The 20,968-nt window shown below is 35.9% G+C and overlaps 1 protein-coding gene across 5 annotated transcripts in view; it reads left to right on the top strand.

The window, feature by feature from the left end:
- HEPACAM2 (HEPACAM family member 2) overlaps positions 1-20,968 on the top strand; it is a 79,575-nt gene that overhangs the window by 16,271 nt on the left and 42,336 nt on the right. For all 5 annotated transcript variants that reach the window (XR_009053325.1, XM_057733231.1, XM_057733227.1 and 2 more), the window contains 2 exons: positions 186-470; positions 11,024-11,320. Coding sequence is in view for 4 of the 5 variants with exons in the window: in XM_057733231.1 (XP_057589214.1) it covers positions 186-470; positions 11,024-11,320 (582 nt within the window). In the remaining variant the exon portion in view is untranslated. The remainder of the gene's footprint in view (positions 1-185; positions 471-11,023; positions 11,321-20,968) is intronic.

Below are 20,968 nucleotides of genomic sequence, written 5' to 3'. Positions count from 1 at the left end.
TTTATCATTTTGTACTTGCCATGACTTTTTTATTCTCTTCTTTCATTACTTCCTGAACTGTCTACATTTCCAAAGTGCAAAACTTTGGAATCATTGTCCTAGGATTTAATATTTGAAAGACCTCATAGACTTTTATTATAATTCTGTGGTGGCAAAAATCATTTCTGTCTGTTTTGATGTTGCAGATCCTGTCACAAAACCGGTGGTACAGACTCAGCCTTCTTCTGGGGCTGTAGAGTATGTGGGAAACATGACCCTGACATGCCTTGTGGACGGGGGTACCCGGCTGGTTTACCAGTGGCTAAAAAATGGGAGGCCTATCCACACCAGCTCTACCAACTCCTTTTCTCCCCAAAACAACAGCCTTCATATTGCTCCAGTGACCAAAGAAGATATTGGAAATTACAGTTGCCTGGTGAAGAACCCTGTCAGTGAGATGGAAAGTGACATCATCATGCCTACTATATATTGTGAGTTTAAAAAAAAAAAAAAAAAAAAAAAAATATATATATATATATATATATATATGCATGAGTTTTCTTCTGGGAAGTTTTCACGAGAGTAGTCACAGAGAACATCAACACCAGATGTCAGGTTTTACTTCCTGGGCACTGTCTTGTCATGAAATATAGTTACTTGCACAGCCCTGTTTCTTGAAGATCAAGTTGAGATACTGGCCAGGGCCTTTTAGGATACATTTTCTGACTCAGTGCATTGTGTGACTTTATTTCCAGTGGAAAGTAGGAACCTCAATTTCAAGAACCCAGAACCATACAGAAGGCACTGATTTATTCACCCCCGTGGAGGAAGAGTTGTTCATCATAAAATGGGAGAGGGATGTGCTCTGGAACTGACCACAGGGAGGAAGAATGTTTCTGGGTTATGCATGGGAAATGCGGCCCAGGGTATGGCTGTTCTCTCTGCCCACTTTCTCAGCTCCATTTCTAGAGGCAGTGTGCACAGAGGATCACAGAGAAAATGTAATTATTCTACAGTAAGGTATTCAGCCTCCCAGGGAATCCATAATTATTTCAGATTTCAATTTTCTTTGGCTCTTTTTTTCTGTTGATGTAGTTGCTATCGTTATTGTTGTTTAATCTCATGTACAAGTTAAGTTCGCCAGCCTTTTCAGTTCACGTCATATTATCATCACCAAACCAAGCAAGATCTCTCTTTCTTGACTGAATTATTTTTCCCTGTCCCCTCTACTCCATAGCACCACCTCTAATATGTTTAACATTGCATTCTAATTTCAGCTTCTCACAAGGTTTCTCAACCTCCACACTAATGACATTTTGGCTGGACAACTCTTTTTTTGGGGGACTTGTCCTATGCATAATAGGATGTTTAACAACATTCCTGGCCCCTACCAGTAACACCCTCCCCTCCTGTTGTGACAAGTAAAAATATCTCTGGACATTGCCATATATCCCCTGAGTGCAGGGGAGAGGGAGTGGTGTGTGCAAAATCTCCCTTAGTTGAACCAATGGCTTATCGCATTGCGGAGTCATCTGTTACCATTGTATTATAGCTTAGTGCATGGACACAGCAGCAGTATAACAAAATAAATAAGGCGTGGCAAAGGAAAGCTTCTCACCCTGTGGCATGAGGGTGGAGGTTTCAGCTGGGTGAACCACAAGGGTAGAATTAAGCCTTGTAAATGTCTCTACTCACTCATCAAATATATCTCAGAAAGGCGCGAAAGCCTAGTGTTTAAGTGCTTAGGAGGTAGATGGACCTAAGTAGGAAATGGATTCTGTCATTACCTATGTGACCTTAGAGAAATGCCTTGACCTTTCTGAGCCTCATCTGTAAAATGGAGATGGTTAAAACTACCTTACCACATTAAATGAAATTCTGTCTGAAAATTAGCAAGTGACTGACACCAAACAAGCATTCAGTAAATGGAGACTGTATTATTGATACATCTGTATTCTATTTTCTTCAATAGAAAATTGATTGCCTTTTTGAGGAAGTGTGTTACTAACTCTTTGGAAAAAAGCACCAGCACATGTAGGCCTCTAGTGCCTTACCTCTCTTGTACCTCGCTTGCTTCATCCATATAATGGTAATAATGACAGTACCTACTTCACAGAGTTATTGTTTGGATTAAATCTGTTACTATATGTAAATTGCTTAGAACAGTGACTGGCCCGTAGTAAATACTATGTAACTGTTGGCCATTATTATTACTATAATATTATGAAACTATGGGAGTTCAGAGAAGTAAAACATTACTTCCAGCTGGAGAGAAGGCTTATTGTAGAAAGTAACATTTGATATGGACCTTGAACTACAGGTATGAATGGGGTGAGAGGCAATGTCTGGAAAAAACATTTCGGGCAATAGGGACAGCAGGCACAGACACTAAGCAGAGGTGAAAGTATTTGACAAATGGTCCAGTTTGGCTAGAGTGTAGGATACAGCAAGTAATAGATACAAGTTCCCCACTCCCCTCCATCAGAAAGTAGAGCGTTCCTACGAAACCTTGTGTAAACCGAAATGGTATAAAGCGAATAAGCAATTGCCTTAAGACATGTCTTGCTAACGGATGCACAAAAAAAATCAAAATAAAGTACAGGTGCTCACAGACACAGTTCAAAGCTATGGAGGATTCATGCTGAGATGCTGAGTGTAGTTCCCTGGGAAGGAGCTTGGTGGCTCCACTTTCGCTGCTAGGGTGCTCACTGCCTCTAAAATGGCTCCTTTGCTTTTCATCTTTTTTTTGTGAAAGCAAATATCCTCTTCAGATTTCTTTCAGTCAGCTAAAACAGGTACTAATGTCAGTCTTTCATAAAAGCGAAGTGGCGTAAAGCAAAGTTTTTGAAAGCATAGGATTCCTGTATATTTGAGTCAGATTATGGGGAGCTTTGAATGCCAGGCATTATTTGGTAAACAATGAGGGAAATTAATTTTTAAGCAAAGGTTCAAATTTCTAAAAAGACCAGAGAATGTTTTATAAATAAGTACACACATGTATTCTAGACTAAACCAAGAAATGTTTGTCAAGAGAGCATGTTTTCAAGATAGATCACAAATGTCATATAATTATAGAAAGAGTATATATAGGAGAGGAAAAAGGGAGATAAGATTGATTTTATTAACCTATAACACAGAGAAAAAGACACCAATTTTGAGCTACATACAGTGATTAAACATGTCTAAGAGCAATTTGAAAGCATTTTTTTTCTGAAAAATATTGTTCCCATAGAAATAGAAAAAACTTCATACATTGATTGTATAATTTGGCTTTGGTGTAGGGGAACCCAAAGAGAATTAACTGCTAGTCCAACCTAGTTCAGAATTCAGTGTCTCAAAGACGAATCAATCCCTTCATGCAGAAACAGAAGAAATTATATTAAAGAGTGCCAAAGAAGAAGGAAATTAAAGTTTTTCACTAAAAAATACCAAAACACCACTCACTAGAAGCAAATTATATAAGATTTATTACAATCATTAGTTATATTGTGTTTAACAATGAAATTATTTTTATAGCTGAACTTTTTGCTATATCTTTATGGTAGTTTTGCATAACCTTATATTCAGATAACAGTGTGAAAATATTCTGTCTGCCTTAAAGCACAGGCAGAAAAATAGATTTTACAAAGTATAAACTGTGAATATCTGCACAGCTAGCATTGAATTGGAGTGAAAATTTTAGATTTGGCACCATCTATTTATAGTGTAGTCATATTCTTAACTGAATAAGATTATTCTGACATTAATTAAAATTTCCATTCAACTCCAGGTAGCACAGACCTCAGCATTCAAGTTACGTGAACACAGTGAAAGAAAATGTGAGCAGACAAATGGAATCAAATCTAGGGCTATATAGACACATCCTTACATTATTCTTTATCATTCGGTCTAAATGGTTTACATTCACATAGAAAAAGTACAAAATGCAAAACAAGGTATTAAACCAGCCAGATATCACTACTGAATATTAATTCAGAGGAACCATCATTTAAGGTGGTAAGAGACAGCAGAAGTAAGATTGTGTTGGAGTATTCTTTGTCCACCGAAGAAAGCCTGATTACATTTTGTTTCGGCCATGGATTGTAGTAGATGCCGTGTCCTTTAGTGAGTGCAGTGGATAGCACGGTGTCATGAGCCTAAGCTGTCGATTCAGACTGCCTGGGTAAAGCCCTGTTTCCACCATTATCACTCTGTGCATCAGTTTCCTCATCTCCTTATCTACACTGTCCCAGTGTAAGGTTAATACCTATCTCTACAGGGATGGGGAGGATTAAGTGAGATTTTAGGTGTAAAGAAGGCAGTGAGTGGCACATAGCAAAAACTCAGTGATGTTTGCTCTTTTGCTTTTCCTCTTTTTTTTCTTTCTTATTTTTTTTTTCTCTTGGAGCCCAAACTATCCTGACATAATTGACAACATGACAGCAAAAAGTTGTGGAAAGCCTGGGTAATTTAGAAGATGCCTGCAAAGAGAAAGCTGAAAGAATACTTTGAGAAGAACTTTCTTCCCCAAATGTTACCATTATTTGACACATTTTATTTTTCTACATGAAAATATTTTCTTTACATTAATTCTTTCTTATATCTATTTATCTTGGCATCTATTTACTTATCTTTAAACTTTAGCCATAAATTTAAATGAAAAATTTATGGGGGAAATTGCATAAGCAATTACAGGTACATGAAAATATCATTTGCATCTTGAAATACACTTTTGTTTTGCTATATAGTTTAGTTTAATCTAACAAAGTGAAAATATGATCTTAAGCATGTGCAAGGTCATGCTCTAATCTTATAATTATCACAGAATATGGTGATACACAGTATGTAAAGTATTAAAATGGGGGAAAACCATAATCACACCTGTAAATGTTAAATATTATGTTTAAACTCTTAACTCTTCTTTCCTTTCCTGTGTGATTTGAAAGAATTAGAATATCCCCATCTGAATAAGTTCAGATTTTACAGAACATGTCTTCTATTTATAGACTGAACTTTCTTCTTTACACTCTTTTAGAAATAGTCTATGAATGTCTCACAGAGAAACGACTGTCTTGAGTGAAAACCAATGGCAGGTAGTAGAAAGAAAAACATTTAGAAAATTTTATAACGTGCGTTCCATTTACACATTGTAAAGATGAATTATCTAGATGATTTAAGAAAGATTTTTACTCTTACTATGTGGTAATAGTGAATAGAGTGTTAATTCATTTCCTTGATTATTTTTGCATTCAAATGCAAAACCCTTCACTTGGTCAACATTTCATCTTATTGATCTTCAGTTATTCACTAATTCATTCATCTATTCACTCCTTCACTTATGGTTTGATTTGATTCAAAAATCAAACATCATGGCCTGGTTTGTGCTAAGCAATTATTACCTATCATATAACATAGAAACACAACCCAGATTCATTATTTCTTTTACTATCACTATTTTAGCCATTTTGTTGTTGTTTTTGTTTTGTTTTGTTTTTGGTTTGGGGTTACAAGAATTAAATAAAATATGTAATTTGAATATTTGTCATTTATCCTGTTGATATGGCATCAGTATGCTTTCAGTCTTTATCAGTCCATGCAGACTGGGAATATGTGCCTTAGTTGATGTTGTTCCCACTTCTCTTTCTTCACCTGGTTACACCCTCCTCTTCCTTCACAATATCATCTTTTTTTTTTTTTAAACAGTATGTCACATTCTTTTTTTAATATAAATTTATTTATTTATTTAATTGGCTGTGTTGGGTCTTCGTTGCTGCACACGGGCTTTCTCTAGTTGCGGTGAGGAGGGGCTACTCTTTGTTGTGGTGTGAAGACTTCTCATTACGGTGGCATTTCTTGTTGCAGAGCAAGGGCTCTAGGCGCATGGGCTTCAGTAGGTGCGGCACGTGGGCTCAATAGTTGTGGCTCACGGGCTCTAGAGCACAGGCTCAATAGTTGTGGCACACGGACTTAGTTGCCCCGCTGCATATGGTATCTTCCTGGAGCAGGGCTCAAACCCATGTCCCCTGCATTGGCAGGCGGATTCTTACCCACTGCGCCACCTAGGAAGTCCCCACAATATCATCTTCTCCAGAAAGGCTCACCTGCCCCCCCATCTGGTCTCACGTCTTCAGTGTCACCGAGAGGTTTGCTGTGCTCCTACAGCACCCCATGCACATCTCTCCCTGGAACTCACTGCATTATGTTTCCTTGCACCTCAGGCCAAAATAGGAGCTCTTTGTTATTCATCTTTCTATCCCTAAGGCAATCCTTAACATAGATTAAGAATTCAGTAGAGGTTTTTTGAACTTGACTAAAATGGACCAAATTATCTTTCTTCATATCCCTTTAAGATTTCAGTGTTACTTGATGAAGCTGTAAAAAGGCTAAATTCCCATTATAACAGCTTCTTAGTTATAGGCTGTGGCCCTTCGTTGTTTTGTTTTACTTTGTTTTTGTTTTTTCTGACGTTTAGCAAAGTTCCTCAACAATGTAGTAAATGTTATATTCCAATATTCCCCCATAGAGGACCACATCATAATTTAGAATTTCAGGATGAATCACCTCTTCTATTTTCTTAAGATGCTGTTTCTATGACAATTTCCTTCATGAAAGCAAGAATTATTTTTTATTTTGGCAGAAAAAAGTATAACAAAATCAAGAGTAACCATATATTTATGAGGTTATGATGTCATAACCTGGTATTGGCATTGGCGGAATACAATATCAAGCCAGTAATTCAGCCTAGTAACTACTTGCAGTTCATGAAATGTATATGCCTTCCAGCTCTGTTGTAAATAATAACCCAGTAACCACTGCATTTTGTGTGCAACATATGGCACTGCTGCAGGGAAGTGCTCTAAGTGATAAAAATTAAAGAAAAAAAAGTCATTCACAGTAAATACTTACCATCTGCTCCCAAGCAGGGTGGCAAGCAGCATCATGATGGAAATTTAGGTACTGTGCCCGCCCAGCCATAAATTGTTAAAGAGAACAGATGATATGTATTTTACAAGTCACTCAGTAAACAGCCATTCCTGAGGCAAAGGGTTCATTTCTATTGGGAGTTCTCTGGGCAAGAAACTGAACCACAGTCAAAACAGAATTATCATTCTGCTTTAATCTTCAATGTCAGAGGCCACACTGGTTGAGTCACTCCAAATGTCTTCAATTGGATTGCTCATTCACATGAATAATATACTAGGCTGCACTTCAGAGTAAAGGATGTTCAGCCTGACATGCTAATGAAGAAGGAAATAACATCATAGTGTAGTAAGAAGAAAATAGATTGTAAGCAATAGGTAGAGTAAGATAGATAGGTAGGTAGATGATAGATAGATAGATAGATAGATAGATAGATAGATAGATAGATAGATGATAGATCAGTCCATCTGTGTGTGTGTGTGAGAGAGAGAGAGAGAGAGAGAAAGAGGGGGGTATAGGAAAAAGACTTAAAGATCATGCACTGAAATACGGATATTTGTTCTCTGAGATGAAAACAAATGAGTTTTCATCTTCATGCTTCTCTGGAATTTTAGGATTTTCTTCAGTGAACATGTATTTCTTATAAAATCAGATAAAATATGTTACATTTTTAGAAATCATATCAGAAGCAAGGAACTTAAATTCTTCAAGGTGTTGGTTCCAAGAACTGGAAGAGGTGCTTGTGTGGGGGCTGGAGGAGCTTGAGGTATTTGATGCTGACTCCCAAGAGCCAGATACAGCATATATTTAAGACAGACAGAAGAGAAAATATTATGCTAGTCATGAAACCCAATAAATGAGGAAGTTGCAAGAGCAAAATAAACATGAGTATAAGGAAGACGAACTAAGACAATCAGATTCCTTTATTTAGAAACTTGTTTTATTTTAAACTAGAGTGATCATTAAATTAGATAATCAACCTTATTCACCAGCCTTGGCTCTAAATTTCTGTGGGCTTTCTCTGCAAATCAAACCCACTCTCCAGAATGGAAGGATTACTGCTTTTGAGAATACTCCATTATGTTGTAGGTCCTAAAGCAATTCCAGATGGGAAGGTCCCCAAAAAGTTTTGAGTAATGTCAGCACACTTTGAAAGCAATATTTCTCATGTTTATGTGTTACATTATCAAACAATTTGCTTTTATACCCGTATTCTGTAAATCCTGAAAATAAGTGGGAAGACAGAAACTTATACTGAATGACCACACTTCTTTTTTCAAGCCTGCCTTGCTCTGCTCTCAGAAATGCTCTCAGACTTTAGCCTTTGTGACAGACTCAGGCTTTTGCTGCTCCAAACCTCTGTTGGTTTCCTACCATGGGAACCATAACCAGAGCCCACCGGTCACTGGTCTTTTCTTCCCTAATGTTCTATCAATGCTGACAACTTGAGAGGACCCTGCTGCTGCACTGGGTCTGAGATAATAGCAGCAGGAACCACGTATATGACACCTCAGGTCTCCTCATAATGCCTAGAACAGTATCCTGCGCACAGGAGCATCTCAGTGTTGATTTTGGTCAAGTGAGTGAAAACCAAATTTTCATTCCCATTACACAACTTACTATTCAGTGGAATTCAAAATAAGAGGGTTTTATTTTACAACACACAGTTCTAAAACAGAGGTTTTCCCCTGAGACCGTATCACAGCCTGAAATGAGAGAACAGTATGACAGGGTTCTAGTGCAGTCACAGGAAAGGGATATTTGTTTCTCTTCACTTTAACCCTCCATCCCCAGTTCCTGATTACTTCAAATTTGAAGGTACTTCTACTTTTGCTTTCTGAAAGCAGGATCATCTCATTTTTACATATTAATACAAATCTATAGGTTTCCTTCAGACGCCTCTGTGTTTTTAGGAAGCAAATATGTGTAAAGTGTATGTCCTCTAGCTAAATATAATTAATTGTTTTGCACCTTCAGTTTCTGTAGTATCTTGGGAAATTTGTCTCCCCAATGATAGATGGGTCAGAAAATGCTGACATAATGGAGAATTACTCTGGGAATCTGCAAATTTGAGGTTGGCTTGCCAGTATCCAAAATCACTTTAGCATGGCATGAATCATGATGTTTCAAAGGTAGCACGATTGGCAACCAGTCATCTAATTGATCTTTTTATAGTAAAGGGGAGAAAAGTGAGACCCCAAAAGTTTAAATGACTTTCGAAGAACACCTTTCTAGTCATTGACAAAATCAGGATTTAGCCTAGTTATCCCACTGTCTAATCACTACATTATATTATTCCACACATTGAGAGGTAAACAGTCATTACTTTTTTTTAAATCAGCACCTTTGAGATTAGGTTATTTCTGAGCAATCCATCCATAGCCCTATCCAGTTTATAAATTCCTTGAGAATGGAAACTGTCTTACACAATTTTTATCGCTCACATATTACATATGTAACAGTATCTCTCAAACAAGTATTTTTGATTGATTACTTGATTGAGTACAGAATTAATATATAATTAGACAATAATTTATTGTAGAACAAATAATACAGTTAGGAAAACAGAAACTATTTTGATAAAGCAAGTTACACCATTTAACAGTTTTTTGGAGAGGTAATACGAATAACTAAATACATATATTTTAGAGTCCCAGATCCTCTATTTAATAGCTGTGTACCATGGGAAAATTAATTTTTAAATATCTCTTCCTTCACCTTATAGTAGGAATAATAACATTTACCACATGTGGTTGCTTTAAAGATGAAATGTGGTTGTCTGCATAAGTACTTAAAGTGCCCTCAGATGGCAAACATCCAATGAATGTTGGTTATGATCAGCTGAAAAATGAGCACAATAACGCCTAACCCTTAAAGTTTTTAGAATATAAGTCAGGATATATATCGAATGAGAAAAACCTATCTAGCTAGGGAATTTTTTTAATATTTATTTATTTTATTTACTTATTTTCTTTGGCTGCATTGAGTGTTAGTTGCAGTATGTGGGATCTTCATTGAGGCATGCGAGATCTTTCATTGTGGCACTCAGGCTTCTCTCTAGTTATGGCATGCAGGCTTTCTCTCTCTAGTTGTGGTGCTCAAGTTCCAAGGCATGTGGGCTCTCTAGTTGTGGCGTGCAGGCTCCAGAGCACATGGACTCTGTAGTTTAGCATACACGGGCTCTCTCGTTGAGGTGCATGAGCTCAATAGTTGCAGCGCACGGGCTTAGTTTCCCCACAGCATGTGGGATCCTAGTTCCCTGACCAGGGATGGAACCTGTGTCCCCTGCACAGGAAGGCAGGTTCTTTACCACTGGACCACCAGGGAAGTCCCTGGGGAATATTTTTTAAATCTCTCTTTTTATATGTTCTCTGAAGAAATCAGTGGGAAATGTGTCTTTACCTGCAGGCAGTCTGGTGCCATAGAAATAGCAAACTGCTACAGAAATATTGCAGTATAAGGAAAACATCATGGAATATCCATGATTAAGTAGCGTATTGACGATCAATACATATTTGTTAGTGATAACAAAGATGTACATTTTCCAAATGAAATCTTAGCTTGTGGGGAAGAATTTTTTAAATTCTTTAAACTCTTAAAATGTCATGAAAATATGGTACACTCCTATATCTTTTTGTACAAATTTGTGTTCCATGTGAAACTATGTAACATAAGTATTTGCATGAACTGTCCCAGCACTTAGAAGAAAAATAGATAATACTTAAAGAAAGGTTGTCAAGAGAAATTAGTGACCATAATTTATTTTTTATATGCTTTTAAGTACAATTGCAGTTTCAGAAAGATGGAGTTTGTCTAACAAGATTGCAGATTTGTCAATACATGACTCAGAAGCTTAGAACCACAATTATGATAACAGTGTCTATAAAATTATATCCTAAGTTTCAGAGCTTACACTATTTCAAATAAGTTCAATCACATCTCAAATGATTTCCATTTCCATGGATACCAGAATAAAACACTTTTAGGTCCATATCATTTACTGGGGGTCTAAATGAGGACCTATTTGCCCACGTTTAACATGAAGACTTTCATGGAAAATAAAATGCTGCTAAGCTCTCCCAAACTCAAAACTATGTTGTGATTATTTATGTCACCCCTTTATTTCTTTTTTCAATTAATGTAGATGGACCTTATGGACTTCAAGTTAATTCTGATAAAGGGCTAAAAGTAGGGGAAGTGTTCACTGTGGATATTGGAGAAGCCATCTTGTTTGATTGTTCTGCTGATTCTTATCCTCCCAACACCTACTCCTGGATCCGGAGGACAGACAATGCCACATATGTCATTAAGCACGGGCCTCGCTTAGAAGTTATATCTGAGAAAATAGCCCAGAAGACAACTGACTATGTGTGCTGTGCTTACAACAACGTAACTGGAAGGCGAGATGAAACTCATTTCACCGTCATCATCACTTCTGTAGGTAAGTGTGACATAAAAGGCAGGGATCCCAATGAAACACAAATGCATGCTTGCCTTGCTCTACTCCTATGTTATACCTGTGTGGAAGAGAATATCATTGTGGGATTGTTCATATACTCTGAGAAACTCTTTCCTGAGTTAACTAAGCCATGGTTTCTAAGAATCAAAGAAAGAAAGACCAAGGAATAATGGAGAGAGAATTCAATTGCTAGATCTGAGGGACTATAAAGAAAAAGGGAATCCAATAAATTACTTATAAATGTTCATTCTTGCTTTCCTGATTTTACAAAGAGGTATATAAGAGAAGCGGGTTACTCATTTAAAAGGTTTATATCTACTGTTGCATTAAGTCAGATGAATACATCTCCATGAGTTAGAAATCTGGTTTTCCTACTGTCTGGCTCCCTTCTCACTGTCCTTCGTGAGCTTCCCTTCTTCTTTCACCATTTAAAACCTGAAATCTGTGAGAATTCACAACCGGGGTTTCAACACCTCAGAAACTACAAAATTTTGTAAGTCTGTGAAATTTGGCATTTTCTAGAAGTCATCTGATTTTCAGAAAGTTCATCAATCCAAATAGTTAAGAATCACAGTCTAAAATATTTATGTCCACTAAATTCCCAGTTTTCTGAGCCTTCTCTTTTCTCTACAGTATGATTGCATTCTCCTGCATGATTTCATTCACTCCCATGGTTTCATGTGACACTGGTACATCCCAAATCTTTATCTTTGAAGCTCTAAAACTATATACCCAGTTACCATCTAAATGTCTCCACTTTGAAGTGCCAGAGGCAGTATACAGGTCCAATATACCAAAAAGTGAAACATCTTTTCCCCCAAATTGCCATTCTTTCTGTATTCCCTGTTTAAATAAGTGGTTCTAGTATCTACCAACCTTAGCCAGAAAGCTAAATGCCATCCCAGACTCCTTTCTCTTGCTTATTGCCCTGCCCAACATCCAGTCATCAAGTTTGTCTATTCTCCTTTCTTTCTCTCTGTCAAGCCTATTCTCTTCTCCCCTCCTCTCCATATCAAGGAAATGTTTGATATCTGCCCTATCCAATATGGTAGTCCCTAGCTTCATTTGGCTTTTGAGCACTTAAAGTATGGTTATGCCATTGAGGTTTATTTTATTTTATTTTATCTCTATTAATTTTAAGGTTTTATTTTATGTCTTAATTTTAATTTAAATGTAAATAGCCACATATGTCTAATGGCTACCATATTGGACAATGCAGCTATAGAATTTTTACCTGAATTAGGCTTCATTTGGGCAGTAGTTAATAACATATTTCCCTTATAGGTCCCAAAAGCATATATGTGTTTAGGGTTATCTAAATCAGGCACTCATTCATTCATTATTTAATACCTATTATGGGCCAAATATTAGGGTAAGCATTGAAAATGCCATTTGAAAAAAATAATTCCTGCTAACAAGATGCTCATAACCTAATATGGGTGGCAGGCATGCATGTAAACAGCTAGCATCCTTTGCTTTCTATGTTACTAAATTTTTAATATGTTTAACCAGCTTTTTACCTCAGTGGTTAACTGAAACAATTTTGAAACATGCCATAATTAAGTACATAAAATAATTTAGTGGCAATCTGGTTGTTATCTTAGACTTGTTCCTCATGCTCATTGCAAGTGAAAACATGGCTACAATATGTAGGTGTATACTGCAGGGAAGCCTTTCTTACTTCCTAAACTTCCTCCATTAATATTTAGCCAAGGTATTGTTGTAGTATCAGAAGCCCCCAATATTTGATTAAGATCTTATTACCAAGATCCAAAGACAGCTACAGTCTTAATATCAAATAATTACCTTTTGCAAAATCTGAAAAACCTGTTTGACCTGTACAAAGACCAGGCATTTGTTTTTATTGTAAATAAGAAGAGCAGGTGCTTATTTTTCAGAGGGATCCATGGTTGTCAACATTCATGACCTCTTTGTGGTTTTTAGAGCTGTTTTCCAATCCCCAAATGTCCACAGAACTTAAACAGTGGCAAATGGCAGAGAAAATGAGTAGTATTGTTGTATTTTAAGTATTTGATTTTTTAAAAGTTTTCCAAATGAATGAATCTCTGCAATGCGGATTAAGGGTACACCAACCTACAGTGAAAAAAAATGGACAGCACTTGTAACTATCAACTGAGCACTTACTGAACATCCACTCTGATGACCTACCTATATTAATATCTGTGGAGAATTTGAAATAATTTAAAGGGATAAGATACTTGCCTTTGAGATATTTTCAAAACCAAGTTGTGTTTGGCATAACCAGAGTCTAGTTGTAAGAAATATATGAACATTTTTGTTTTTAATGAGGCAAAGAATGTGACCAATCAAAAAGGCTCAGCAATAAGAAGTGGGAGGCAAAGGAAAAAGGAGTAAAAGATGACTCCAGGGTCACAAATATGGAAAGAAAATAACAAGGTGCTAATCAAAAGTTTTATTAGGGACTTTCAGTTGGGGAGAGGAAGACTGGAGAATGTGACAATTAGCTCTATGTTTTCCTGCCTGTGTAAGACTAGACCAGATGGTGCCTTCCACCTCTCTGGGCTGTGATTCACATCTAATTTGAGATATCAGCTGACCTTTCTGTATCTTAGTAGAGATATCCTAAAGAAAACAGAGGAAATGGGCAAAGTCACACAGCTAGTCAGTGATAAAATAATATCTGAATTCAGAACCCTTTTTTTAACCACTGTATAAACTGTCTCCCATGACATTCTTAACTGAGAATATCAATATCTAAAAGATATGTCACATATATAAAAAATATGTCACATATATGTACAAGATAGTGTGTATTTTCTTATCACCTTAACTAACTTTATGCTGTATACAAACATATACTCTGGTTTGTCCAGACATGTGTATACTTTCATATTAGTGAAAAATTATGAAATATCTATAACTAAAAGTAATACCTAGAATATAAGTTTCAGGAAAGAATAGCAATTAAAGTAATAAATTAGCACTCATATTTTGGAAAAACAATCATTTTATTACCTTAATTAAAGACTTCCTTGAATACAAGTGTCCCTACTTTAAAATTTAACTGGGCCTAAATCACTATTGTGACATGCAATATATATAAAATGAAAATGTTTATGATCAGAATTCAAATGTTCACATTTAATGAAAACATTCCAATGTATACATGATTAGAGTTCTCAGGGGCCACATGGCCATAATTTGAGATTTAGCCATAGTAGAAATATTTTTGTACATGATCCTGCAAAATCTACAATTTTTTAATATCTACTTCTATTGCACATCTTTTCATAAGCAAGAGAATTGGAAAATGACCCTACTCCTAGGCAGGAAAATGAATTTACTGATTTCTTCTAACTACCTAGAAATTTCTCTGGTTAAGATCTCCAGGAGACACATTTCACCTTGGACCACGGGAGATAACAACTGAGATAAGCTACAGCCCTAACATCCAGACCCTGAAGCCTTAGGAGATATTCCATGAGCACCTAGCACAGAACAATTGCATCTGTCAGGTAGGGCCGTAGTAGTGTGGATATAGCATGGCCACTAGTAGGGCACCTTCATTTCCACAGGGATGTGAATCAGCGGCAGTAATCAACTAACAGATTGGATGGGAGAGATCTCAGGACTCCATTCTGATCTAGAAATAGACACGCTGACTGGTAGCATATGGCTGTCCTGTTTTAGGTGCAGTCTCTCAAACAGCAGAGCTACGATACCATGGATACCACACCTCTTGCCTATATTTGCACTTAATATATGTTATTCATTTTATTTGTTTGCCAAAGGAGGGAGCAAATAACATTTGCACTAGGGCTTTGGTAAATGAGTCAATCATGTTGAAATAATGGGGAGAGTGGCATGCTATATGCTAAAGAGTACAAAATTCTCTGAAAGGAGAAAGAATGGGCTCCTGCAAGTATCCAGAACTGCACTTGGGATCCCTATACATTCCTCATGGCAATAGGGTTAGAATTTCCCTGTTGACTTACTTTCAAGTTGGGTTCTGGAAATCCATCTCTCTAAAACACACTTGCCTAGAGCTAAGACCACAGCAACTGTGCCCCTTGACTTGATCCTGGACATAATTGACAGTTTTTATTTCAAATTCTGGATCTGGTAAATCGTGTGTGTTCTGGTATAGAGAAGCAGTGTTGAGCATAGAGAGCCATGATGCTCTAGAAGAGAAGGGGGCCTAACAGGGAAGATCATTTGTTTTGAGAAAAGGGCCATCTCTATTCTTCATTCTCCAGGGAAAGGACACTTAGCCTTTGCCATAGCCAAGGTTTTGAGCTGACAGGTGCTGGTCACCTCAGGGTGATTCTTTGATGGAGGGCTAACAGAGGCCAAGGGGTAGAGAGGCAAGAGGGCAATAAGGAAAAAATCTAAAGAAATAAGGAAGTAATGGTAAGGGGAATAAGTTGGACCCTCTGTAGGACAGAATGTACAAATTCAGTCATTTTAGGAAACACAAAGTAAGAGGGACAAAAAGTTAAAAATGAAAGAGAGGGGAGGAGATGTACCTTATCTAGTGTAAGACATCCAGTCATTGTATTTTAAACCTACTACAAGGCATCAGAGTCATGGAAGTGCCTGGCAAAGAGCTGATGTATGCCAGAATGTAACTTCAGCATTAGAATGAGAAATACTCTGAAATAATTATTAGCATATTTTCAAGTTTAAGAGGAAAAACACAGCTGAGACTACCCTAAAATATTTTTCATTGTAAAGTGCATTGTAGAAACTGGACTAAATAAATTAGCATTGCATTTTTTTTTTTTTTTAGGAACTAGGGGATGTTGAATTTTGGTGAAGGCAGTTTGGCTATTAAGAAGTGAGAGAGTCAGAGTACATCAAATTTGGTGTTATAAAAGGTTGCAGGAAAAACTGAATATGTTGGACGCTGCCTGCCAGTTATGAAAACCATTCTTTGACCATGGATTAACAGCAAAAAATTAAATCTGCAGTCAGGGAAAAAACTATGTTCCAGTCTCAGTTCTAGGACTAACTATGACAAGTATTTTTGTTTCTCTGAGACTATTTCTTTATCTGTACCTATAAATGACACTTTACATTTCTTTATTATTTTTATTATTACTGATATGACATGTTTGTACCAAATAAATGGGAAATAAATGTACATTTGGTTTTATATACATATAATGTACATACATTTAATTGTGCATATCTGAAAATTGGCTAGTTTTGATTTTAGTATTGGATCTAAAATGAAGAAGTAAGAGAATTCACTTTCTAAAAGTGGTGCCCAAATAATCTTGAATCATGCCATTTTATTACTTAGTATTTCTTTTTTTTTAGCTCTTTATTGGAATATAATTGCTTTATACTGTTGTGCCAGTTTTTCTTATCAATTTTTTCTTATCAATTTTTTCTTCTTTGCTTTTGTTTCACTGCTTGTGTCTCAAGAGACCGTTCTGTTTGCCTTTATCTTATTGACAACCACACCAGAGTATGAATCCTTCTGAATTTACACTTTAGAAGTAAATTTGAATAGCTTTTGCTGAGCTTCTAAAATTGTACCTCTAGAATGGTAGAGAATGTGAAAATCAGTCATATAAGGAACACCAAAACTATCTGGGGATGTTGAATCTGAAGAAGAGAATTCTCAGGGAGAAGTGAGAGCTTCATCAAACAGTTGGGATGGCATCATGCAAAGAAAGGATTTGATTTATTTGTTGTAGTTCCAGTTAGTAGAACCAAGTGGATTTAGGCTTAATGATTTGAAGGATTTCTATTTCTTGTATAATGGTCAGGCAGGAGTGGTGGAAAGAGCATAGGGCAATTGTAGTCAGCACTACTAAGTTAAATTTGAGTCCCATATTGGAGTTTTAGCTTTCCCATCTTTAATATGGAAGTTATTATTGCATGGTGGAAGCCAGTGGAAGTGGTAAATGGTAAAAATATTAATTTTTTTATTGAAGTATAATTGGTTGACAATGTTGTGTTAGTTTCAGATGTATAGCAAAGTGATTCAGTTTATATATATACATATTCAGTATGTGTGTATATATATATTCTTTTTCAGATTCTTTTCCATTATAGGTTATTACAAGATACTGAATATAGTTCCCTATGCTATACAGTAAATCCTTATTTATCTTTTTATATATAGTCCTGTGTATCTGTTAATCCCATACTCCTAATTTATTCCTCCACCCCTTTCCCCTTTTGTAACCGTAAGTTTGTTTTCTATGTCTGTGTTGTCTGTGAGTCTGTTTCCGTTTTGTAAATAAGTTCATTTGTATTTTTTTTAGATTCCACATGTAAGTGATGTCATATATTTGTCCTTCTCTTGACTTACTTGACTTAGTATGATAATCTCTAGGTCCATCCATGTTGCTGCAGATGGCAATATTTCATTGTTTTTTATGGCTAACATCCCATTGTATATATATACCACGTTTTTTTATCCATTCATCTCTTGATGGACATTTAGGTTGCTTCCATGTCTAGGCTATTGTAAATAGTGCTGTTATGAACATTGGGGTGCATGTATCTTTTATTTTATTTTATTTTATTTTATTTATTTTTTTAAGGCCTGTATCTTTTAGAATTAGCTTTTATCTTTTCTGGATATATGCCCAGAAGTGGGATTGCTGGATCATATGGTAGCTCTATTTTTAATTTTTTAAGGAAACTCTATACTGTTTTCCATAGTGGCTGCACCAATTTGTGTTCTCACCAACAGTGTAGGAAGGTTCCCTTTTCTCCACACCCTCTCCAGCATTTATTATTTGTAGACTTTTTGATGATGGCCATTCTGACTGGTGTGAAGTGATACCTCATTGTTGTTTTGATTTGCATTTCTCTAATAATTAGCAATGTTGAGCTTATTTTCATCTGACTGTTGCCCATCTGTATGTATTCTTTGGAGAAATACTATTTAGGTCTTATGCCCATATATTGATTGGGTTTTTTGGGGTTTTTTTGGTATTGAGCTATATGAGCTATCTGTATATTTTGGAAATTAACCCCTTGTTGGTTGCATCATTTGCTGATATTTTCCCCCAGTTCAATAGTTGCCTTTTTGTTTTGTTTATGGTTTTCTTTGCTGTGTGTGCAAAAGCTTGCAAGTTTGATTGGGTCCCACTTGTTTATTTTTGCTTTTATTTCTTTTGCCCTGGGAGACTAATCTTGGGAAATATTGCTTTGATTTATGTCCGAGAACATTTTGCTGAAAAGTATTAATTTTGGTTAGATTTTTGAAATCTCTAAAGTCTAAGAGACAAATAAAAAATGTATAACTAACAAGCAAATAGAGGGGAAAAGAGGAATAAAATAAAATCCTGATAAAACCAGATTAAGACAAGAGAGACCAAAAATGTGGGAAATGTAGAAAAAAATAAGACTATAGCTACAAACCAAACTATATTAGTAATTACATTAAATATTAATGGACTAAATATTCCAACTAAAAGATAAATATGGTAAAACTAGACTTTAAAATACTATTTAACACTAATAAGAGATACACCTTATATAAAGGATACTGAAAGGTTGAAAGTAAAAGAATGAACAAAAATACCCTGTACAAATAGTCCAAAGAAAGCTGGTGTAGCCATACTAATATAAGAGAAATTAGATAAGAATTAGATATATTTCTTAAGACAAGAAGTATTGCTTTAGATTAAAAAGTGGACATTTCACAAGGGTAAAGTGGTCTATCCAGCAAGAGGATATAAAAATTCTGAATTTGTATGCTTCTACTAGCATAGCTTCCAAGTCCATTTAATAAGCAGCAAAAATTGACAGAGAATTAGAAAAACCCACAATCAGAGTGGGAGATTTTAGCATATCTCTCTCAGTAACTGATAGAACAAGCAGACAAAAACCTAATAAGAATAGAGAAAAACAATTTGACTCAATTGAAATAATATGACTATTACACACAACTGCAGAGCACACCATCTTTGCATATGCCCATGTGTGTGGTCATTTTTTTAAAAAAACTCAACAAATTTCAAAAGATTTATATCAAGCAGGGCATGCAATCTAAATAGAGTGGAATTCAACTAAAAAATCAATAAAAGAAAGAAAACTAGAAAACTCCCAAACATAAGGAAATTAAACAATATACTTCTAAATAATCTCTAGGATAATAAGAAATTGCAATGAAAATTATAAAATATTTTGATCTTAATGATAATGAAAATACTTCTCAAAACTCAGGAGATGTTCTATTAATATGATTGTCTACACGTACGACAGTGATGGAGAAATTGTTGATTGTTACACTTCAGTAAGTGCATTGTGTCTATAGCCATTACAATATTTTTTAAGGACTTTTACTGAGATATAATTAACACACTAAACTGTATATATTTAAAGTGTACAATTTGATATTTTTTCTCTTATTAGTAATGTATATATAGCAATCCCAATGTCCCAATTCATCCCACCCCAACCCCTCTCCCCACTTTCCCCCTTTGGTGTCCATATGTTTGTTCTCTACATCTGTGTCTCTATTTCTGTCTTGCAAACCAGTTGAGCTGTACCATTTTTCTAGATTCTGCATATATGCATTAATATACGATATTTGTTTTTCTCTTTCTGACTCACTTCACTCTGTATGACAATCTCTACGTCCATCCATGTCTCTACAATGTCCCAATTTCGTTCCTTCTTATGGCTGAGTAATATTCCATTGTATATATGAACCACATCTGTTGCTTCCATGACCTGACTATTGTAAATAGTGCTGCAGTGAAAATTGGGGTGCATGTGTCTTTGAATTATGGTTTTCTCTGGATATATGCCCAGTAGTGGGATTGCTGGGTCATATGGTAATTCCATTTTTAGTTTTTTAAGGAACCTCCATAGTATTCTCCATAGTGGCTGTTTCAATTTACATTCCCACCAACAGTGCAAGAGAGTTCCCTTTTCTCCACACCCTCTCCAGCTTTTGCTGTTTGTAGATTTTCTGATGACAGCTATTCTGACTGCTGTGAGGTGATACCTCATTGTAGTTTTGATTTGCATTTCTCTAATAATTAGTGATGTTGAGCAGCTTTTCATATGCCTCTTGGCCATCTGTATGTCTTCTTTGGAGAAATGCCTATTTAGGTCTTCTGCCCATTTTTTGATTGGGTTGTTTGTTTTTTCATATTGAGCTGCATGAACTATTTATATATTTTGGAGATTAATCCTTTGTCTGTTGATTCGTTTGCAAATATTTTCTCCCATTCTGAGGGCTGTCTTTTCTTCTTGTTTTTTGCTGTGCAAAAACTTTTAAGTTCCGTTAGGTCCCACTTGTCTATTTTTGTTTTTATTTCCATTACTCTAGGAGGTGGGTCAAGAAAGATCTTGCTATGATTTATGTCAAAGAGTGTTCTTCCCATCTTTTCTGTAGCCATTGCATTATATATGGCCAAAAAATTTGAGTTCTTCCAGTACTCAAAAACTATCATCCAACATGTCATTTCAAGTAGTGAAAAAAAAAAAACTATTATCCAGTTTAGCCAAGAAGTCATTCATATCACTGTTAAATGAAGTTCCAATGAATGTCATTGTTGTTTCATTTTCATCTTATTAAATGTCAACCAACGTTCATGTTGAAGTTACACTTTTTCATCTATGATGTAAGCTATTTCTTTGCTGAATTGGATAGTAACCAAGCATTTATTG

Source organism: Hippopotamus amphibius, chromosome 4, assembly GCF_030028045.1.
Source record: "Hippopotamus amphibius kiboko isolate mHipAmp2 chromosome 4, mHipAmp2.hap2, whole genome shotgun sequence".
In the NCBI taxonomy this organism is placed as follows: Eukaryota; Metazoa; Chordata; class Mammalia; order Artiodactyla; family Hippopotamidae; genus Hippopotamus; species Hippopotamus amphibius.
This window is presented reverse-complemented; position numbering and strand designations above follow the sequence as displayed.